This window comes from Sciurus carolinensis, chromosome 2 (assembly GCF_902686445.1).
Source record: "Sciurus carolinensis chromosome 2, mSciCar1.2, whole genome shotgun sequence".
Taxonomy (NCBI): domain Eukaryota; kingdom Metazoa; phylum Chordata; class Mammalia; order Rodentia; family Sciuridae; genus Sciurus; species Sciurus carolinensis.
Genome location: NC_062214.1, coordinates 60,987,204 through 61,011,723, shown reverse-complemented (window position 1 = coordinate 61,011,723; position 24,520 = coordinate 60,987,204). Strand labels below are relative to the sequence as shown.

Sequence of the window (24,520 nt, the reverse complement as noted above, 5' to 3'; positions counted from 1 at the left end):
TCCCCTTCAACTCCAAGGTTCTGCTTTCTATTTATGAACTTAATATTCTTTGAGAAAATTTTTTGCATTTGGCAGCAAGAAAAATAACATGACAAATTGGGAGCTAAAGACCCTAGTATTTGGACAAGTCAGATTGAACAAGATTTAGGCTCTTTAGTATCAATTACATACCTTATCTTTTAAAAGGATTTCATATGTTGTTATAAGTGCATTGAACTTGAGCCTTTTGGTTTGAGAATGAATCCATTCATATTCTCGTATCTATAAGAGAAGACAGCATTAAGAGAAGACATAATTTCTGCTTCTTTTTAAATCATCATAAAAGTCATATGACAGATGTGAAAGAAACATGTCACATTTAAAATAAATCTGATCAGAATTTAATGAATAGTTTATACATTCTGAATTTAAAAACCAAAGTATAGAGCAGAAAGAGAATTAAAACATGAATCACTAAGCAGTAAAAACTTTGTTGGAATTTAAATAAATTGACTCTAAGACACATTTGTCGAAGAAAATCAATTTATCAGCAATTAAACCCTCATGATGTGAACTACAATAGGGAATTCCTAGATCCCTAGAATTTTTTAAAATAAAGGCCATTTAGTGATTCTTTGTGTAGGGTAATACTTTTATTAAGAAGTAAAACAAATTCTAACTCCTAGCTCTGTAAAATTTCATTTTATCATAGAATAGAGATGTGTACCCCAACAAAAAGGAAAGGGAGGCTTACAGGATGAAAATATAATTTAGCATGAATAGAAAATAATGTCAATGTAAAGGAACACGAAAACACATCTGCATGGAGGTAGAACAATGGCTAATGACAAAGTTCTTGTAGTTTATCAAGTAGAAACCAGCAGTGAGAACAATGAGAGGTTGCAGGAGATCACCACTGTACAGGAAAAAAGACAGAAGAACACCTCACTGACTCAGCAATCTTTCAGTTCACTTTGCCTTCACCCTTGAAAGCAGTGCTGAAGGCTGTTTTCCACAACGTTCTTTTTCTAGTTAACAAATAAATTAATAAAACTAACAACTACCATATTTTTAGTCCAAATCGACCCAATGAAATCTGCTGGGGTTTATAAGTTTTAATGAAAGTATTTAATAAAAATAAATTTGAATATGTGATTATAGCACATATCTAAAATGTTTGAGGATTCCTAATGGTTTGCTCTTACTACAAGCAATCTCCCCCCAAATAAGTTTATACATAGTAATAAAAGAGCAAATCTCTAGGACCAGACACACTTGTGTCCCGTCTTTAATTCTGCCATATTTTAGCTGGCCCCAGAACAAGTCTTCTCTGGGTTAGTATTAGTCTTCTTCAGTCAGTTGGAATGACTATCACGAGGCTTACAGGTAACTAACATACATAAAACGCAACATGAGGCCTTGCACATGCTTTTTAAAGTTAGGTATTATGAAAGAAAGATATGCCAAACAAAAACAAATCTGTGTCACTGTGTTCTAAACTCATGACACCCAAGATCAAGTTGAGTAGCAAAATATTCTCATTTCTGCAGCCCTAAAATGTACTGTTTTCCTTTGTGTTTACTAGTTATGTGACCTCATCATTTGAAAAGGCCAGGAAACAAATTCTAGGAACATGACTATTTTCAGGAATGTATCTCTACTCAAACAATATTAACTTTCCACAAGGTATTAACTCCATTTTGTAATCTTATACAAAGAGTTTTAGAGGTACAAAAAAGAACAGAGAGAAGAAAACTAATATTGCCATACAGCTAAGAGAAGTTCTCATTCATGTATTTGCTGTTTTACTTCTTTAAATACTAATCATATGTTTCAAAGAATGTCTAAGCTACATTTATTGTTATATACAAAACTCCTAATATTGGGAACACAGCACAGTATCAGAACAATAATTTTACTAAAGTCCTGATCAATAACTCTATAGTGGTTTTAGATCAATTTCCAATATACATTTATAAAACAGATTCTATCCCAACTCTTTTTGTTTACACACCGTATTTCTGCTCATCAGGTCACCTATGTAAACCACTACGTTAATCTCTGGTGCCCAGATTTCAAACTCCCTCTGCCATGAGGTGAGGGTGGATAAAGGGACGACTATAAGAAAGGGTCCATACAGCTGGTGTTGGTGGAACAGGTAGGACAGGAATGATATGGTCTGGATGGTCTTTCCTAGGCCCATTTCATCAGCAAGAATTACACTGTTACTTCTGCAGAAAAGAAAAAAGTAAAAACAAGACAATCATTAGTTCTTTAAAAATATATGCACAAACAGCAATGACGCCAATGTTTCACAGTGACAGCAAAGGCATCAGTTGTGAGCCTCATATATATTTCCCCTTATCTACACTCAGTGAAGCCTCTTACATAAGGATGAAAGGAGAAGTCTTAAACAGCAGAATTACAAATGATTTATAGTATATTCAAGATGTGAACTACTACAAGAGCCTGATCAGACTATGTTCTTCATTTTGCAGTTAGGGCTGTGAATTATATTACTTTCCCCAGATAATATAATTATCTCCCTTTTAACACAGAAGGTAGGACTTATACATACATATAAATACATAAATTTAGAACATAGAAACATAAACATAGAAAATATAAGCAGACTGGTTGTCACTACTGGCGAATCCTACAGTCTGCCATTCACATGTCTTAGTTCAAATTACCCACACTATTTTTCTGCATGCCGCTGGGTTACTGAACATACCCTATTCCCTAGTCCAACAGGCTACAGGTGCACAGATCTTACTTTAAATACACCACAGTCCAAGTAAGGAGTAAGCTGTAGATCAAGTTTCTGAACCTCATCTACACCTACTAAGTGACTGTATCAAAGAAAGGAATCAGGATTCAGTACTTTGAACAAGCACCTTTGGAAATTCTAATGCAGGTGTTCCTTAGACCATAGTTTAAGAAATACTGCTCTAGGAAATTGCCTGGATTTCAACAGAATATTACTAGGGGAAAAAAAAAAAATGAAGAAATGGCTAGAGTTAGGAAAGTATATTAGAGAAATAGAAAGTTGCCCATCTGGCAGGAAATTGGGAATCTGTGTATGACATAAGGTTGCAAATATTATTAAAAGATTCTTTACAATAAGGCCACCTATGGTTTGTACATACATATGCTTAACCAGTGAACCAGAGAGGACTAAAATAAAAAGGTTCGAGGCAATCTGAGTTGAAAACAAGACATTTAATTGACCAGGAAAAAACCAAAAAAAGTTTTAAAGTACATTGTCCTCTGTAGAGTACCTAGTTTTAGAAGGAAAGTACAGAAAAGAACAAAGTAGACCATACTAAGAGAAGGGAGAATGAGGAAATATACCTCTACAAATCTCAGATACACCAACTTTCTGTATAGTTTAGACAGAATATATTCCTTGATTTAATTTCCCTCTCACTTTCCTCACCTTTCCACAATATTGAATAGGAAGCAGGGTTAAGTTTCTCTACTATTTCTTCTTCCTAACAAACTGCCACTGTCGACATACACAGACTAAAGTAGATTTGAATTGATTCACATGTTTTTCTGAAATCAGACCAAAATATGACATCACTTAAATGTAACACTCCTGGGACAAGGGCTTAATAGCTTCTTGGGTCCTTTTCAGTTGATTTTTAATTCTTCAGTTTAAAGTCTTAAAAAATGCTGCCCAAAGACTGTACAAAAAAACGTTTTGTGACTTTGGATAAAGTACACAACACATTTGCTCCTAAGAGCTCTTAATTGAAACATAAAAAGGTTAGACATAAAATTTCTTAAAGCTCCATCTAGGTTTTTGCCCATGTTGTAGAAAGATCAGGAAGCACTCACCTCTGAAAGCAAAATCATTTTCAAGCCATTAGAATGGTTTAATCAGACCCATTCTCAGACATATAAACTGAAATTCCTTGAGATACCTGATTTTCTTAACTGAATATTAAATATTCATTAGATTTTATAGAACAAAGTGTAGAAAGTGGCTCATTCAGGAAACGATCACTGTAAAAGTATCTCTGTAACTAAAAATCATCTTTTCAGTACTAAAGGAAAAATTTACAATTGTTTATTTTCAGTTGTAGTCTAATTCTGAAATAAGGATTTTTGCCTTACTATAAAACAAGGAAGAAATTCTGAGTTGACAAGCAGGGATGGGATGTACATCATTGTTAAAGGTACTTTCACAATGCACATCCCATAAAGACAGAGAAACCATGTCTGTCTTGATTGATTGTTAAAGTTTTAAGGCTTATATGGATTCCCAGCTCTTAGTAATTAGGGTAACAATAAAGAAATGAAAAACAGTAAACAAAATGTCAAACATATTTTCAACCTACTTGCACCAGGAATGAGCAAGCCAGTTGAGACCTTCTAGCTGATAATCTCGGAGCTCCAGATTTTCCCCTCCTAAATATGCTGGTTGTTTCTTTAAAGCTACAAATCGTGGTCTTTGCTTCAGGGCCTGAAAAACAAAAATTAACAAGGCCCAGCTCTGAGAAAATTTTCTCCTTGTTCCTAAGTTAAAATGCTAACCACAATTTATGTAATCTATACTAAAACACAAAAATTTAAATATCACCTATGAATCACCACTCCTATATTCCACCATCCCTTTCTTAATACTCTATTGCCCAGAATTCACCCTGAAATAAAATATTTCTTAATGTAATTAGCTTCTTTCCTAAAATGAGTGTGTGAATAACAGTAAACAGCTCTTCAATTTGACATCATTTCTACTTTATGGCATTGACAGTCTCCTATTTTTCCAGTTATCTTTATGTTATCTTGTCTTAAACAGTACAAAACAATGGGAAAGTCTGTTATCTAAACGCAGCTAAATATGTAATCATATAATTACCACAATAGGATTTGTAAATTCTGAAATGCAGTCCAGTTGCCTCAAGTCCCCAACTGTGTCAATTTGGTTCTCTGAAGGAAAAGTTGCCAATTTCACCACCTAAAGTTTGAAGAGTAAGTAACATTCTAATAAAGTCAAGCCTCTTTCGTTTGTACAAAATGTGGATTCTGTGGCCAAATCAGTTTAGAAAACAATGGATCAAAAATTATACATATTTCTAGTCAGGCTTGGTGGTGCATGCCTATAATCCCAGTGGCTTGGGAAGTTGAGGCAGGAGGATCATGAGTTCAAAGTCAGTCTTAGCAACTTAGCAAGAGCTTAAGCAACTTAAGGAGACACAGTCTCTAAAATATAAAAAAGGTCTGGAGATGTGACTCAGTGGTCAAGCCCTCCTGGGTTTAATCTCTGGTACCAAAAAAAAAAAAAAAAGTTATACAAATTTCTTTACTCATGACTTTTCAAAGTTTAACCATTCATGTGTGCCTTTAGTGTGGATTTATAGGAAAAATTTATTCAGAAGTACATCCCAATGTAATTTGGCCACAAAAGTGTTCTTCCTGGGGACATTTCTCTGCACAGAGCTTATTTTCAGAAATATAAAGTGGTGGTGCACACCTGTATTACTACTCAGGCGGTTGAGGTAGGAGGATCACAAGTTGAAGACAAGCCTGGGCAACTTACCAAGACCCTGTCTCGAATTAAAAAAAAAAAAGAGCTGGGATATAGCTTCAGTGGTACATGACTCCTAGGTTCAATCCCCAGTACCAAAATATATAGATATAAAATCCCACCCAGTGTTTAATAAGGTATCAATGGTTTTAGTTCTCCAAAAGGAAGGTACTGGGTAAAGAATGGAATCTGATTCCACCCTCCAAACACCAAGCAACCATCTATCCACTCCTGCCAAACTCACTCCATATGGATGAGTGAGTTAACCATCCATTGGATGGTTATCCCACCAATCCTTCATGTCACCACTAGATCCCATGCCCTCATGATACTTCTTCATTCATGGACTTCTATTTCTTACTGGCTGGGTCTTCTGGTTCCAAAGTCTCCTACACCCTACCATTAGGTGAGCTTTCTAAATAAAGTACTGCTCTTACTGTGTTGCTCTCCTTAGCCAGTCACCAGTACCCATAGAATAAAGTCAAAACACCCTTCCTTCAAGGTAGTTAAGACACACATACTTTGACCTAAATGCTTCATTTCCCTCTCCAACTCAGGGGTCTGGTATTCTCCTATCATGCTGCAAATATCTCTCTCTTGGTACGTTAAAGGGAAAAGTAACACCCTGGACCCTTCTTGTATGACTATCCCAAATGAATCCGTTCTTCAAGGGCCATGAGCAGTTCGAACACCATGATTTCCTCTTAAAACTCCTACAATGAACACTGGAGCTCAGCAACTTCCACCTCTTTACTTCTCCAACCACAGCCTATCATGTTTACCTAACTTGGAATAACAACACGCTGAATTCCTCAGGCAGAAATTTAGTGCCATTTAACATCAATCAATTTCTCAGAGACAAAGCCCATGTCTGATAACTACATTTACTACTCTGAGAACCCAAGAATATCACTTTTCCAGATGGAATAAATTCCAGAGAAGAGAATTTGTACAGTCAATATAGCAAATAAAAAAGGTTACATATTTAATTTCTAACTTAAAATTCAGAGACATACCCTTTCCTGCTGTCACTTTTCAAGTACCTAAATCTTTTAAGTATTCCCCACTATATACATATATATATATATATATTTTTTTTTTTTTTTTTTTTTTTTTTTTCCTAATTCTACAAATTATAAAACTAAAGAAGTCAGTGAAGGGCTGGGGTTGTGGCTCAGTGGTAGAGCACTTGCCTAGCAAGTGTGAGGCACTGGGTTTGATTCTCAGCACCACATATAAATAAATAAAGGTGTTGTATCCAGACAAAAATAAAAAAAATTTTTTTTTAAATAAGAAGTCAGCAAACACATTAGGTAACTAATCCTCTGCTTTTTTTGTAATTATATTTTTTTATGTCACACTTAAATCATCCTCTTTCATTTCAAATTGGGAATCATCATCTACTCTTGTGATACTATCTCTTCTTAGTATCTACATCACTAAACCACTGTATCAGTACATTTTTCCCCTGAAAAAACAAAACGATCGCCTTACCTTGCATTCTCTTGTTGGAATAGTTTTTGAGTTGTTCCGACTATGAAAGCTGTCGATGCAGCTCTGGAATTTCTTTCCAATCAGAGCCTCATCTTCCCAGCTACATTCTGAATATGGCAGTCCCATCCATTTGCATAGATACTCAGGTTCATTCGAAGGTGCTGGCTTCCGAGTATGAGCTATTTCATATATAAAAATTTATAGATCAACAACTGTAAATTAAAGGTGGAGAAAAACATTCCTTTTTATGCATAACAAATGAAACACCATGTGGCAAAACTATAATCTGCAAAGCAAAGTGCTCTTAAATACTGAACAATGTTTATAAATAAGATCTCTTGCTCACCTGGAAAATCTGTTTGACCCAATGTAGATTTACTAGTCTTCACAGCTAAACAAATGCAAAATAAGACAGACAAGTTATATCTACACCAAGAAAAAGAGAGACAGGTTCTATGAATAAAAATACATAAATACTCTACTATCTCACATCTTAAAAGTCTTGTTCTCACCTCCTTTTCAAGTTATTGCCCCACTTCTCTGTTCCCCTGTAAAATAAAACTGCCCAGATGAGTTGTCCATAACTTCTTTCGCTCATTCTCTCTTGAACACACCAAAGCAGGCCTTGCATCACATCATTTCATGGCTCCTTTTCACAAGTGCCATCCTCTTCCTGAATTTGAGGATTAAGTCTCAGTCCTAGCCAGCCCTGACCAACAACATTTACGCCACTAAAGCCATATGTAATCTGGCTCCTAGATAGCAATCTCTCTCAGCTCTCCTCCTATCACACTATCCTTTTCCTTTGCAGGTTTCTTTCAGACACAACAGAATGATCTCAGACTTCCTCTTCTCACCATGTATACTCTATTCCTGATGATCTCATTAAAATTTAGGCTTTAAAATGCTACCTATAGCCAGGTACAGTGGCACATGCCTGTAATCCCAGCAATATGGGAGGTTGAGGCAGATCTTAAGTTCAAAGCCAGCCTCAGCAACTTAGGGAGTCCCTAAGCAACTTAACAAGACCTGATCTAAAAATAAAATGATAAAAAGGGCTGGGGATGTAGCTCGGTAGTTAAGTAGCCCTGGGTTCAATCTCTGGTACCATTAAAAAAAAAAAAAAACCTACCTATATACTGATAAAAACCCAAATTTAAATCTTTAGCCCAAACTAAAGGAGCTATACCCATGGCTCATACACATTCCCTCCTTCAAAATATTCTCCTCTTATAGATGACTAAACAGTATATCAAATTTATAAATATCAAACTAAACTCTTTATTTCTGTTCCAAAGATCAATTCCTCCTTTTATCTTTACATTCAAGCCAAATACCTTGACATCACCTCGACATCTCTTTCACTTTCACACCCAAATCTATGAACAAATTTTATTAGCTTTTCCTTTAAAATAACCTGTGCCTACTCTCAAGAAGTAAAACTAGAGAACACAACTTTTAATTTACATTATCCTAAAAACAGAAGTCATTAATCTTTGAGTTCAAATTTGGCTAAAGTAAGTTTCTATGTATTTACCTATTACTCTTTCTACTATCTGATATTGTTTATTCAACTCTGAAGCCAGTTCCTGTTGGCAATTGAAATATTCCACATCTTCAGGAGAAACTTTTCCTAGCCTAGAGAGAAAACAAACAGAAAAAGCACATACCAATTAGATTTAGGGGATCTATACACGTTATCACAGCAAAAATTCAAAGTACAAAAGCTAAAACGTACTGTACTTTTAGCAATCTTTACTAGTAATTAGGCATGAAATTTTTTTAAAACATATACTGAAAATTATGTAAAACTATGATTAGTTTTAAATGTATCATAACCCAGAGAGTTCTAAAATATTAATGCTTCATGTCTAAGTCACCACAGTCTAACCACAGTACAACTAACTGTTATAAAGTATGGGCTGCAAAAGAGAACTACCGTTGACTCTGTGTTCACTTGATAAAGACAAGCTCGGAGATCATAGATAGTTGTGATAGTCCTCCTTTCTTTCAGGGTGCAAACATCTATTTAATCCACAATAGGAACATACCATTGTTTGATTTCATCTTCTTTCTTCTTGAAATTCTCTAGTTTTTTTAGACCCTTCACCTTCTGTTGCTGTAAGGATTCTTCACTCTCCCATGTGCTGTGAATGTAAGACCAGCCTTTCCATTTGATGAGGTACTGAATTTCACCTTCATCCTTTTCAGGGTCAAAGTCACCACTAGGGTCTCCATTAGCTTCAATAGCATATACAGTAGTAGAAGCTCCAGTGGCTGCAAAAGGATTCAGTTAAATTTTAAAGAGTATTGACTATAGATCAGTGGGACTGCTTCCCTAGCAGGTACAAAGCCCTGGGTATGATTCCCAGCACCTCAGAAAAAGAAAGATATTATAAAACCAGACACTAAAAAGCTTCCTAAGTGAGCAACCGTCTAGAGCTTCTTAAGAAGAACCATGAAATAAATACTCGGACTTGAAATAAGCATAAACTCACAACACAAGATGGAACTGATCAATAATTTCAAATATTTTCAAAATACTAATCCAGAGCTGCAGTGTAGCTCAGTGGTGGAGTGCTTCCTAGAATCCACTAAGCCCTGGGTTTAATTCTTAGTACCACAAAAACAAAATCAAAATAAAAAGAGCTGACCTGACTTATGTTTTAAAACATACTCTCGTTAGGTATGAGAGTGTACACCTGTAATTTCAGCTATTTGGGGCCTGAAAAGGGAGTATGACAAGTTCAAGCTTAATCCTATGCCAGAATCTGTCTCAAAATAAATTGTTTTAAAAGGGCTACACATAAAGCTCAGTGGCAGAGCGTTCACCTAGCATGCACAAGATCCTGGCTTCAATCCCCAGTATCAAAAAGAAAAAAAGTATTCTGAAGTCTGCAGGGGAAAAAAAAGAAACCCTTTGACCAATGTCCAAACATAATAAAAAGGAAAAACAAAACAGTATGAGCCTTTTTTGAGGGGATGGGGAGGGTCCTCCTAACTCAAAACTGAACAAAAAATACCTATTGCCAGGAATAAGAACAGAAAATTGAAATCCCCCCCCTGCTTTCTCATCCTCTCAAATCTTTCCATTAATTCTCGTTTCTCTTCACCTCAAGTGAAGCCAAATTGAAAGACCAAAAAAAGATTAAAGAGTTATGAAATATCTCAGATAATTTCTAAAATTTTTTTGCTAGTATCAAATATATATTTGATCAGTTTGATAATTTTAAAAAGAAATTCAAAAACACCTAAACAGATTTGTTGAAGGTTAATAAGCAGTATCTTAAAAAAAAAAAAAAAAAGCAGTATTTCTACTATATCACTGCTCCATAGAGAACTAACTTATCTTTACTAGCTTAATTTAAAATATCAAACACATACAGGATGTACTCCTTTGTCCTCATCTTGAAACATGATTAGCACAACCAGATATCCACAGTTCACAACAAATGTAACTGTTGCCTGAAATGTATCACATTCAGGTTAAAATACATAAAATCTGGGCCTTAATAAGCAGATTTCAAAATGCTTTGCTTCCCAAAGACACATACCTCCTTTCTTTCCCAATCTTGAATCTAAAACTTTTTCAATAGTTTCACTATTATCTTGCTGTTCATCAACTCCTTCTCCAGTCATTTCAATGAGATCATCTGAATCAGTCTCAAAGTCATCATCTTCTTTATAACTGCATAAGAATTAATACTGAATAACTGAGAAACTATAGTTTAAGGATTAAACACCTCCATTTACAATATCACCAGATAAAGGAACCACATTCCTTTGGTTCCAACATACTACTTTACAGATTTCCCATTCACTGGTCTCAACAATTTTTCTCCCACTGAAGTATGGATTCACAGTCTTTGATTAACTGTTAAAAAGGCTAACTCACATTTCAAAATGAAAACAATATATTTGCACTAATTTATGTAAGGAAATTACAATAATACAAATTACAAGTACATGCCTATTTTTTATCATTTTTTAGTATGAAATTATTACCACATAATAAACTATCACAAAGAAAACCCACAATGAAAGAAAAAAACTGTAATTATTTCATTGGAGAAAAAGTAACACCTAAATTTAAATGTTTTAACCTTGTATTATTATAATGAGAAAAACTGCTAAGCTATACACAGGCATATACAAAGCTGAGTCCTAGTTTGTAATTATTAGTTGGACATACTGGACAAGAAATTAATATCACCAGAACTCTAGGTATAACACAAAAAATCTGCATATGTTCTAAAAATTAAATATCCTTCAGACTATAAATTAGTATATTAATGTTTGAATCTATGTATTTCACTTTCTATTAATGCTTCACATCTTATTACTAAATTTGATAAAATATTAAATAGCAATATGTAAACCAAACCACAAAATTCAAAAGAGTAATTAAAAGGCTAGGGATATAGCTCCATGATAGAGTGCTTGCCTACCATGTATGAGGTCCTAGGTTCAATCCCTAGCACCAAACACACAAAAAAAGACTATTTAAGAAGTGACAATAAAATCCGAACATTGTTCCTTAAAGAATGTTAGTAAAATGCAGACAATGCCACTAAGAACATGAACTTGAAGCAGTTTAAAGTGACCTATTGCTATTATTTCCCATTCCTCTTGGCTCAACACTATTCCTTTTCCAAGAAAACTAACCAGACTTCTGAAAGCAACTTTAGGATATAGTATGTTATTTTTATCTATCCAATGCAAAATCCTGGACTCATGAAAACCAAGATCTAACTTATTACACTCTTACCCTCACACCAATGAAAACTTCTGAGGCACAACTTACCTAACATTCTTAGCTGCTCTTCTACGAGTCTGCCTTTTGGGAGCTTCATCATCTTCATCATCATCATCAGAAGAATCTTGCTTCTTTTTCTTTCCACGCTGAGCCTTAGGTTGCTTTTTAACCCGAGCTTTGGGAACGGTCCTAGAATGAGAAGAAAAAAAAAAAAGGCAAAGTTTTTATTCTTACATGTGAAATCTACTTCAAATCTATATAAAGATATTTCCCAGAATAGTGGTACATATATGAGTCACTTGGCAAATGTTAAAAATATATTTCTGTGATGGGGCACAGCTCAGTGGTAGAGTGCTCACTCTAGCACGCACACAAGAAGGTAAATTTTCCTGGGGATAGTCTGCCTTCCTTTTCCTGTTATCATTACCTGAGACTGCCATCTGTCTGATCAAACATTACCAAAATTTGCTGCCATCTCAGACTATCTTCATCTTCAAACAATTAGATTTTCTGCTTAATGTTATATACAGATTTTTATGAATAGGATATTAAGAATCAAGTATGTTTTAAGTCAGCTAAATAGTGTTTCAAACTTAAGAATTAGTTTTCCCACAAAGAACTTGTAACTTGGCCAAACACACAGGGACTTTTTTTATTTAAGTGGAAGATAAGTTTACCTCCACCCCTATAACTAGGCTGCCATGGAGAAACAATAAAATTCACTGTTGAAGCTACAATTCACAAAAACACCCGCAATTAATATAAGTAGACCAGTCATTTAACCGCTTGCTGAGGATACAGGCTAGCACAAACTGAACCACAGACATTCAAAATTCAGAATCGCAACTCCTCCTATTTGCTTATGGCTCTCATTCCTGCAAGGCACCATCCTTCCCAATGTATGTAATGCAAACTGAGCTTATCCAGAAGCAGAGGTCTGAAGCCAACAGCATACCTTCTGGGGACAGGTCTTCTGGCTTTCACTTTTTTGTGTTCTTGTTCACTCTCTGCACTGGTACCCTGATCCTGTTCATCTTCTGAGGGCTCCCGTTTCCATTTTTCTCTGCAATCAAAAGCAAAACAAAATAATTTTTTTCTGAAATATTCAAGCTAAACAATCTGACAAAACAAATTCAATATGATTATCTAAAAGGCAGAACATGCATATCTGAGATATCATGCTAAAGGAGGTTTATTTTTAGCTCTATTTAAATTTTGGTTGTGATCCTCCCTGGACTACATATCTATTCCTAATTCATCTCACAAATAAACAAACAATGGAAACTGTGGGTGTATTTTTCAAACAATTTGTTTTGAGGGAAAATGTTAAATTTCTCATTTTTTTTATTTACTATTATGTTATTGACAAGAATTAAACCAAAATATTTACTAGATCAGTGCTTCCAAAGTTTAGGCATGCATCAGAAGCACCTAAAAGGCTTGTTACAAAAGATTTCTGGGCCCTTAATTCAGGAGGTCTCAGGTGAGGACTAAAACTTTGAATTTTAACAAATTCACACATAATGCTAGTACTGAGTATAAATTGGAGAACCTTTCTATTAAATATTTTAAGTCTTCAGAATATATTTATGGAAGGTCCCTGAAATTATTTTTCAATGGTAAATCTACCACCCAACTAATCTGTTAGCTAAAGATGTAGTTTTTAATAATTATTAGATAAGGTAAGTATTCTTTTGCCCCTTTAGAATTTAGAAGGCTTGAGAAGGCTTGTTGGTATCCTTGGACCTCAAACAGTTTTAGCCTACTTAAAGACCAAACCAGGGGCTGGGGTTGTGGTTCAGTGATGCAACGCTTGCCTAGCACAAGTGAGACACTGGGTTCAATTCTCAGCACCACATGAAAATAAATAAATAAAATAAAGGTATAATGTTCATCTACAATAAATAAATAAATAAAATTTTAAAAAAGACCAAACCAGATACTACAAAGACCTTGCTCATTTTCTCACCTGTAGGGAGGAGTAAAAGAACATGTAACAACTACTGGGTATTAAATAACCTAGAAAAAGAAACTTGGAGGCAAATGTTTCTCTATATACAAAATAATTACCACTATTCCTCTGGGTCCCTTTATAGATAATGTGGTCACAATAAAGTTACCTGTTATAGAACTGAAAAGTCAAACCAATACTCTTCATAGGAGAATAGGTAATAGTGAAAACTCATTCCAAGGGGGTTACTCTGCAGATTCCTGAGACTCTTCCTAAAAGTTGCACGAGTTACCCTATACCTGAACTGGGTGAAGCTTAAGGGGGAAAAAAAATTCAAGCTTCAATGAAAAGGCAGTGGAGCACTTTTATGGATATTACTCAAATTCTACTAGTACTGTGTGCTTTCATATCCATCTTTTTCACCTTTGTATCAGAGCTTAGCACAAAGCCTGGCAAATGGAAGATGTTCTTCTATTAAGCAAAGAAACTGATTAATGAATGAGTCATATTGATCTATCATTCAGACAGGTAGGGCACAGGCTGGTAAGATCTTTTAGTTATTGGCTAATATCCAATATCTAAATATCATACATCTAAAACAAAAACTTTCTTATATTTAACCACACTCTGATTACCTGTCTTATCCTGCTTCCCTATAGACAAGTACAATGAATAAGAATTCAAGGATAGAAAGTGATTGCCAGAAAGAAAGGAAGGAAGGAAGATGTCCCCTGCAACTGGGAGAATGGCACATGGGTCTGTAGTCTCCTCTGAATCACATACTAATCAGTTTACCCCTCAGAAGAAGCTCGCATAGTCAAACTGAAGAAGAGTGGTTTCACAAAAACACATTTGAAAATACATGAACAATTAAGATCCAAGGAAGCATATATCAGGATAAGAAAGATCCAAAATTGTTATGGTTTGGATGTGAAGTGTACCCCAAAAGTTCATGTGTGAGACAATGCAAGATAGTTTAGAAGAAAAATGACTGGGTTACGAGAGCCTTAATCCAATCGGTGAATTAATTCCATAATGGGATTAACTGAGTGGAAATTGAAGATGGATAGGGTGTAAGGTTGGCTATAGGAGGAGGGTCATTGGGGGCATACCTTAGGGGAGCATATTTTGTTCTCTGGTGAGGGAAGCCTCTCTGATTTCTTATCATCATGTGAGCTGATTCCCTCTGCCACATTCGTCCACCATGATGTTCTGCCTCACCTCAAGCCCCAAACAATGAAGTCTGCTGTCCATGGATTAAGACCTCTATACTCATGAGCACCTAAATAAATTTTTCCTCCTTTACAATTGTTCTCGTTGGGTCTTTTAGTCACAAATGCGAAAATAGCTGACGAAAACAAAAGTCAAGTATTATTTTGAATTTATGTATCTCCTCCAGGAAATGATAACCTAAACCAGGGCCATCAGTGAGGTCCACTTCTCTAAGTATAGAAAGCTAAAATGGCAGCAGGCCCTGAGGAAAATACACTGAAGTCAGAGTTTTCCAGCTAAATTACTAATTTATTAATAACCAGGAGGATTTAGAAGCTTTTAAAATAAGAAAATTTTTTAAAAAGAAAACTTTAGCAAATCACCTGGTCTAAAGCCTTCCTCCCAGAAGAAGAAACTAAAGCCCAATGAGAACAAAATGCTTGGCCACAGAGCAAAGCCTACTACTCTAAATCAAACCCATTGAAGACAAAAATGTAAGGAAAAATTAAAGCCAATCTTACACATTTCAGGAGGATCTGGACCACTGGAGGTTTAAAAGGCCTGAGTGAATGTGTATATATATTTAAAACTGAATAAATTATCTCAAGTTTTAATTTTCAAGAACAAGAAAGAAGAAAGTTAGGATCAGTAATATCACATCATTTGCAGAAGGGGTGAGGTGATTATCAGTTATAGAAAGATTACTTTATAATGCTACAGATGTATAGGGCTCTCTAGCATACGAATCTGCTATCCACTTGCCTCTCTGTTGGCTTCTTATAAAATGTAAATTTTATAAAGAAACCCCAAAAGCCATATGTTGTTTAAGTTCAGCTACACTGAAGAGGAATCTAAGATAGGATACCATGAGTAAAAAATGTTTAACATACACCAAAAGAAATTAGAATTGTCATAGCTAGCTTTAAGAGGGAATCAATGGAATTTTTCCCCAAAATCTTGGGAATTGATGAAAAAAACACCAAGATTTACCCAAAGGATGCCCCCAAGGTAATAAACATGAATAAGAAATCTGAATGTAAATTAATGGGTATAGTGGTTAGGAGAACACAATCCTGAGAGAGGCAAATCCGATCTAAACAAATATGAAATAAGTAATGAGCAAAAGTCACATTTAAATAGTATGGGCCCAAACTGTGGCCAAGAGTTGCAGTCTCACTATTAAACATCTCTAAGAGCCTAGAGAAGAGAACTCCCTTCTCTTCTACTTTATTAACTTCTTTTAATTTTCAAAACTTTCCCAAGAGAAAATACCTATAATAAACAATTCCAATCTGGGGTAAACAAGAAGTCTCTTCCACTGTGTCACAGGTTTGTGACAGATTCCCAATTCAAAACACTGGAAAGGAATAAGTAATTTTGATCCCATGAGAAAAACTTTGCATTGTTATGACCAAAATTTTCACATTCTATTTGGATTCTGGAAACATTGCAGTGTCATTAAGCACTACTTGGCCATAATGTCAGCAGAAATTATAAACAACACTGCCCAAATGTGGACAATATTGACAGGTATTGCATTTTAAAAAGAATTCAATGATTTAAACAGCATGAGTGGGTTGAATAAAATCCAAATTTTTGTTTATATATATGACTTTAAGTCAGCAGTTACAATCTTAAATTCCTACTTGAGCCAGGTAAGGAACTGCAAGAAGGACAAAATGGAGAACTCATGGCCCCTCACTAGTACGTGGATCAGCTTTGATAGATTTTCTCAAAATACGCCAAAAATACAGATTCCTACTCAAAATCCCTCAATAGTCAATACTGCTACTTCAAAAAACACTTTTAAATATTGTGCAGGCCCATAGTGCTAAGTAAACCAATCTAAGCTTAAATATTGCTTATACATTATAACTCTGGGGAGTCTCTTCTTAATTCTCAAAAGAACCTATTCCCTTTTAAGAATGCATTCTTAAAAAATATCAATGCCACAAAAGCAAAGAAAGGCTATAAAAATGCTCCAGATAAAAGAAACCTGACAACTAAATACAGCATTTGATGCTACAATGAATCCTGTACTGGTAGTAGAAAAATGGGTCAACTGACAAAACTGAAAAATGAATTAGATAAAAGTACTTCAAAATGTTTAAAATCAATTTAAGTTGAAACTGTTCTTGTTCTTAAGAAATACTTAGGGATAGGGCTGGGGATATAGCTCAGCTGGTTGAATGCTTGCCTCTCAAGCACAAGGCCCTGGGTTCAAATCCGCAAAAAAAAAAAAAAAAAAAATGCTTAGGGATAAAAGTCCATGAAGTATAAACTTTAGTCTCAAATGGTTCAGAAAAAAACTGTGTGTATGTACATATAAATACATATAAAGAGTACATCTACAACAAAAAAGGAAATGAGAAGACAATCCCTTGCTTAGATCATCAGAGGGCACCTGCTAAGACAAGTCATGTATCTTTCTACAAAGTGATCAAGGTACCCATTTCAGAAAAGATCACCAAAAAAACCATTAAATCAGTAAACAGAGAACAATCTCCCAAATACGGACAGAGGGAGGGAAAAAAGTCTTCCAAAATGTCAAAAAGTCTGAGTCTGTTTACAATTGCTATTTCTCCAACTGTAAGTAAGTATTTAAAACAAAAATGGAAATTGGATGTACTCTAGCACGACAAATTAATATTAAATACTTGACTTCTCTACAAAGTACTATAATAATCTACATTAAACGTCACAAAATCTTAGCACAGTTTCTATAACTCTGTTGGGTAGGCCAAATTAGTATTACTCTATCTTAGACGGAAAGATAAGGAAATCTGTTTAAAACACTCATATTATTACCTTAGACTACTTTTTTTTGGAGGGGTGGGGCGTGTACTGGGGATTGAACTCAGGGGTACTTGGTCACTGAGCCACATCCCCACTCCTATTTTGTATTTTATTTAAAGACAGGGTCTCAATGAGTTGCTTAGCACCTTGATTCTGGGGAGGCTGGCTTTGAACTCACGATCCTCCTATCTCAGTCTCCCAAGCCACTGGGATTACAAGCATGTGCCATTGTGCTCAGCCCAGACTACTTTTTTAATTACTACTAATCTTTACTAGTACTAAAAGACTTTAAAGTAATTAAAAATTAGTAATACTTCAGAATCAGAGAGTATGCAATTGGAACTCCTAATAGAAGCCACAGATAATTAACACAAGAATTCTAAACTGATCTGCAAAGTTTTAAATATCTAGATTTTTTTTAGATGATGTACAGAATTCATATAATCAAAGGAACTGTACCCTCCAAAAGAAGGTTTTAAAAATGATTTCTCAAAAATCAAATTTTCACAATGTAAGCAGAATTTTTTAAGTTAAAAAATAATGAACATATCAGGCTAAGATTGTAGCTCAGTGGCAGAGCGCTTGCCTAGCATGTGTGAGGCACTGGGTTCAATTCTCAGCACCACATATAAATAATAACTAAACTACACAACTAAATACATATTTAAAAAAATAAATAAATAAAAAATGAGCACATAACCTCTGTTACAAAGTAATTTTACATTTAGCCTCAAATTAAAATTATCTGGTCTATGAACTACAATATTAAAAACTATATGGAAACAATACTATATAATTTCCTATCAAAATGGGTACCCAATCAATATAATTCTACCAACATAAAGGACAAATTATAAAGAGAAAAAAAAATGGCAAATTTAAATTTGTTCTTTGTTTATTAATTAATTAGAATATACATTTTTAAGAAAAATTTAACTGAGCTACTTAGGCTATAACCAGATGGAAGAAGCTGGAGTCTGCCCCAGGCAACAGCCCAAGCACATGTAGAACCCTTCCATGTGTTAAACTAAGTTCTAGCTTCAAATGCTTCTACTGCTACAACAGAGCAGGACAACAGTCACCCAAGTTCATAAGAGAAACAAAAGCAGACTCAGACCTGGGACAGACTGAAGACACGATGAATGCTATCCTAGAATGCTGACATGTTTGAAACTATCAGATTAAGTAATTTCCCCCATGAAAGACTTACTGTTTTTTCAGCTGCCTCTGGCCTCTTCTTTTTGGGCTCCCACTCTCAGACCCGCTACTTGCCTTCAGTGTGTGAGGGGGAAAAATGATTACAGATTTTAATGTACAGTTCATTGGGACAATGCTACCTCCTGGTTCAACAATCTGTTCAATATAGCATTATTCAATATGAGATTTTAGACAGAAAAAAAAATCTATGCGCTTGTTTGGTGGATCTCACTCTTCTTTTGCTTTAAAAATTAATGTCTCTCTCTGTTACTTAGGTCTAAAGCCAGAAAGTATCTACCTCAGCTTGACTTCCAGAATAACAACATCTAATAAAATTTTCTGCAATGATGTAAATATCTGCCATGTCCAATATGGTAGTCAACCATATGCGACTACTAGATACTTCAAATGTGGCTTGTGTGACTACTGAATAGAATTTTAAATTCTACCTAATTCTAATGAACATAAGATTTAAAAAAGACATGTGGCAACCATACTAGATACGACAGAGCCAAGATATCAATAAAAATACCAAATTTAGTCAGTGTGCCTTAAAGCTTTTGACTGCTCATCTATTCATTTTGAACCTTATTAAAAAGCAAGTTTAATCATGAGCCGAAAGTGCTCTGCTAACAGCACTAGGTCAAGACAAGTTTACAGTCACAGACATTTGAACAGCTTTTTTTCCCCAAAAATTAGCAAAATGGCAAAGTATTCCTGTTAGTATTGTGTCCTACTGAGAATGAAGAAAAAGATTTACACAACTATGTGACTGGTTATACAAAGTATGGCTCAGTAACCTAGTGCCAGACACTACGAAAAAGGAAAGCAAAAGCAAACCAGTTCAGAGGTCATTCAAAATCAAACATCACAAATATAATGCAGATGTTAGGGTGAATTAGATTCTTAAAGACATTTATCAAAAACCCATATCCAATTCACTAACCTTTGACTATCAAAATTATAACTTTCATCAGAAGAATGTTATATAGCTAAGAATATCAAAGTCCTCCTAAGAAGGCAGAAAGGGGACACTTAACTAAGACAAGAGTATCTCTTCAGAATCTAGTCTATAAATCTAAAATAGAGATAAGAATCCACAAAAGTATCACACAATCTGAGAAAGGTAAAAAAAGTCTGATTCTATATATAAGCAAATCCAGTACATAATACCAGTTTTAAAAATCACCAATCTATTCAATCTCTCCCAATTAGATCAGAGATTGAATATGTTGGAAACTAGTTTTATATCTCATACTAAAAATTATCTAGGAAACTAAATTTACAGAAATTAGATAAAATACATTACTTAAATGAAAAACTCTCTCCTCCTTTCCTTTCTCAAAAAAAGTCCAAAACTTTCCATTGTTCTCTTTGTTCATCAAACACAGTTACTTGTTTAACCAAATCTAGATTTAGAAGAGGTCTTTAAAAAAACTGTCTTGCTATAATCAATTTCACTGAGAAAATTTACTTAAAAAAATTTGAGGTCTGATTTAATATCCTAATATCCTACTGGAACATTCACTATTATATTTTTGTTAAGTTTCTTGTATTTAATTATTGTGTTCGGTCACAGAAACCTCACATTAAAGTCACTTAACTCGCATGCCTGAAGTTCAGTCTTATTAATAGTAACACATTCCAGAGTCACAAAGGATAAATTAAGATAGGGAACTTAAATGTATATATCCCCCTTAAAATACTTTTCGTTCTTACCTCTTCCTTAATATTAAATCGTGATGGTTCTTGTCTGCTTCTGTTTGATCGCCTAACCCCATAAACATCAGGATATTCTTCCCACATCTGTAAAATAATAGGTCATTCATGAATTTTTTTTCTTAATTCCCATTTCCAATTTAAATTACTGAAACATTTATTTAAATTCAAAAGAATTCAAGTAATTAAATATAAAAAGGGTTGACTAGTTCTGTTTATGAAAACAAAAGTTCCATCTTTAAAAAGAATAAGCATTACTATGCTACAACACAAAGTTTAATAATTCCCTTCATTACTTAATGGCTAATAAATTATAAGGCAGCTGGGCACTATTGCCCACGCCTGTAATCCAGCAGCTTGGGAGGCTGAGACAGGAGGATCATGAACTTAAAGACAGTCTCAGCAAAAGTAAGGCACTAAGCAACTCAGTGAGACCCTGTCTCTAAATAAAATACAAAATAGGGCTGGGGATGTGGCTCAGTGACGGAGTGCCCCCAAGTTCAATCCCCAGTACCCAAAAATAAATAATACCCATTGTTAAAATACACACTTAGAGTTGAATACATGGTTAGGTAAAACAGCAATTTCACTAAAGACAAAGACTGTACTGATGAATTTTAAATTCCCCAACTCTTTTTTTTTTTTTTTGGGGGGGGGGAGGACTAGGGATTAAACGCAGGGACATTTAAACACTGGGCCACATCCCCATCCGTTTTTATGTTTTATTTTGAGATAGGCTCTCGCTAAGTTGCTTAGGACCTCATTAAGTTGTTATGGCTGGCTTTCAACTTTCAATAGTCCTTGCCGTGGTCTCCTGAGTCACTGGGATTACAGGCGTATGACACCATGTCCAACTTAATTCCCTAATTCCTGAGATTCAACTTTTACAACAAAACTACAACTCAGAAATTCAAGTCAAATGAAATAAAAACCAGGGCATTTGCATATTTTTTTAAGTTCCCCAGATTGCGTATTTCCCAGATACATGCAGAATGGATATTTCCAACATTTAGTTAGAAATTCTAAGGAGAGCCACTACTATCCTTTTATACTAGGCACATCTATTTTTATTCTCCAGCCATAATTAGCCCTTTGCTTTTATGACTTGATTTTTAGTAACAATCCTCACCAGTGCCTTAAAAAATTAAGGGACTGATTAAAGAAAAAAAAATTTTTCACTCTCTTCCCCAGAGATAACTAGTACAAAGTATATTCTGTTGTTTTTTTAACAAAAATCTCATAAGCAAAAGGAATTCCCTTGGATTGTGGAATGCTGACACAAAAAAAGTCTAACAGCAGCTAAACATGTAGAAGAGATGCTTAAAAGCCAAAAAATTAGAAATATAGGTTTATTACCAAAACACAAATGGCAGCCAATGTCATGAAAACATTTGGAAATGAGAGCCACAGAATATATTCAAGGGGAAAAGTCACTGTCTGAGACTGATTAAATATTTTCACTTGAAAGTATGGAAACTGGACCTTAAAACACAAAACTGATGGAAGATAACCTAGAAAAAAACAATGTCACCATACTAAGGAAGGAGATTATTAACAATAACTTAAAAAAAAAAAAAAAGGAGTAAACTGAAAAACAAGTCCTCAAAAAAAATAAAATTAAGAAAAAATAAGGACAATAGGCATCTTAGAATTACAATCCAATATAATCATGCAATTTAGTGTCTTCAGATTTGCTAATCATCTTAAAATCAGCATCTTAGAGTTAAAAGACAAAAGGCCTAACCAGGAGAAATTAGAAATAATCAAGTGGGTGGAAAGGCATGTGCAAGAAGCAAGTGACTGCAAAACAAGCCGAACTGTAGTGCTTCACTGTAGTGGGTCTGCACTCCACCCCCACTCCTTTTGGGACCTCTATTAGAACTTTGAAATTATTTACATGATAACACAAATTTTTACGAAGCTTTTATTAACAAGGATGGCTAAATCATATTTGAATTTAACTACAATCAGTTTTATTACTTTAATATACTAGTTACGTATTCTGGCTCAACTATTGCAACTTTATCACAGAATATACTGTAATGCTTACATCCTAAAATCATCTTGTGATCGTGTTTGTCCTTTTGAGGACCAATAATATCTAATTCAACTCTTCCATGAAAAAGCTACATTGCAGAGTTATCATACTGAATAACAGAACTTTTCTCCTGTTGAGAGAATGTGAGGGAGAAGGTGAAGAATGTCACCTTATGAAAAGGATGTACGCAAAAAGCAAGGATTTTATGAAGTTCTCATTTTAGAGTAACCATCATTAAAGGCACAATGCAGTCATTCTGACTGCTACTAGGTCCACTTACAACCATTACCACCACCCACCACTGTGTTAGGGATTGAACCCAGGGTCTTGCACATGCTAAGTATATGAATTCAATACTGACAATGCCTTCTCTGATTTCTTAGTTGTTAAAGAAGGCAAATATTTAAGATCTTAGAGATAATAGTAGTGAATACAGAGAGTCAACCAAGATTTCAATAAAACTTCAAACTTACTATGCAAATCATGATTTCTAGTTTCCTTTTAGTTCTACATGTAAAGAGCTCCTACTCTAAGAAAGATAATTATACCTAGACTTATCTGTGTTCATATCTCATTCAACAATGTATTGAAACAAATGCCTAATAATAAATCCCATCAATATTACAAGTATAATACACCAACAAAAAAAATGTAGAAAAAAAAAAATCATTGGAGTTTTCTGAAAAGAACACCTGGTCTGATGTACAGGGGAAACCAGGCTTAGAAATTATGCTCTAAGCATCACTGATCAAGACCTTCTGACATAGGACTAGGTGGCAAATTTCTGAGTTTAATGATACTCACTACAAAATTTCTAAGTAACATTTCTATTTGACCTTTTTGAAAAAAGTTGCCACTTAAACTGTGTTTTTAAAAGGTATACCACAAAGAGGAAGCAACAAGAAGCAACACTTAGTGTCTGAAAGGGGTTTCTCTAGTGTCTGAAAGGGGTTTCTCTGGTGGTGTGTTTATTCGTAAGAACATCTTTCATTTTCCTATCCTTAGACTGCCATCAGGATTCTCCAACCTAACACAAGCTCCTAAAGGTCATATACCATTAAACAACAATTATGCTGGGAAAAGAAGAACTGAAATAACACAGTTGATCCTAAATCTGGCTCAAGAGTGAAAAGTGGCTTTGTTTTATAAGTTCAGGTTTGTTGAACTTGCAGGTAATTTAAATCTACTTGTAATATTATGAAAATCTAAGTATACGGAACATAGATTTAGATCTTCAAGTAAAACTTAAATAAAAAATGATTTGGCATAAAGCCTTTAATTTCATTAATATTCTTTTTCCCCCAGTACTGAAAATTGAACTCAAAACCTTACACATACTATATTTTTAATTTTTAAAAGCAACAGTCTAGAGGAAGGAAAGGAAAGGTACTGGGGAATGAGATTGATTTAATCAAATATTATATATGGACATGACATAATGAATCCTACTACTATGGATAATTATAATGTAAATTTTTTTAAAAGGAAATAGTCTTTGAGGGCTGGCAGTGTAATTCAGTGGTGGATTGCTTGCCTAGCATGTGTAGGGCCCCAGGTTTAATCCTCCATGCCAAATTAAAAAAAAAAAAAAAAAGGGCAATTGTTTTGTATTTTCAGTGACCCAATCATAATTCTCTCAAAATTATATTTTAAAAACTACATTCTGATGATTAAACCAAGTAATTCGTTTTTTCAACCAAAAGACATGCATTTTAAAGTTTTATCATCAATAAGAAAATGTTACACAACTCATATTTTTGCCTTTTGGCATTTTTTACTAGAAGACTCTTTTCTATTAAGAAAAGAATTCAGATTTCGTTTTTTTCTGTAGCGAGCATTCTC

At 34.5% G+C, this 24,520-nt stretch overlaps 1 protein-coding gene across 3 annotated transcripts in view; it reads right to left on the bottom strand.

Annotated features, from left to right (window-relative positions):
* The window catches only part of Chd2 (chromodomain helicase DNA binding protein 2), a 121,118-nt gene that overhangs the window by 75,982 nt on the left and 20,616 nt on the right, over positions 1-24,520 (bottom strand). For 2 of the 3 annotated variants that reach the window (XM_047537822.1, XM_047537817.1), the window contains exons 4-16: positions 20,641-20,727; positions 18,935-18,996; positions 12,721-12,828; positions 11,814-11,954; positions 10,564-10,697; positions 9,061-9,286; positions 8,547-8,647; positions 7,356-7,400; positions 7,010-7,188; positions 4,847-4,945; positions 4,326-4,450; positions 1,994-2,210; positions 172-261 (exon numbers count right to left, since the gene is read on the bottom strand). In XM_047537822.1, coding sequence (XP_047393778.1) covers positions 172-261; positions 1,994-2,210; positions 4,326-4,450; positions 4,847-4,945; positions 7,010-7,188; positions 7,356-7,400; positions 8,547-8,647; positions 9,061-9,286; positions 10,564-10,697; positions 11,814-11,954; positions 12,721-12,828; positions 18,935-18,996; positions 20,641-20,727 — 1,614 coding nt within the window. The remainder of the gene's footprint in view (positions 1-171; positions 262-1,993; positions 2,211-4,325; positions 4,451-4,846; positions 4,946-7,009; positions 7,189-7,355; positions 7,401-8,546; positions 8,648-9,060; positions 9,287-10,563; positions 10,698-11,813; positions 11,955-12,720; positions 12,829-18,934; positions 18,997-20,640; positions 20,728-24,520) is intronic. The other variant, XM_047537819.1, reaches the window with a different exon arrangement.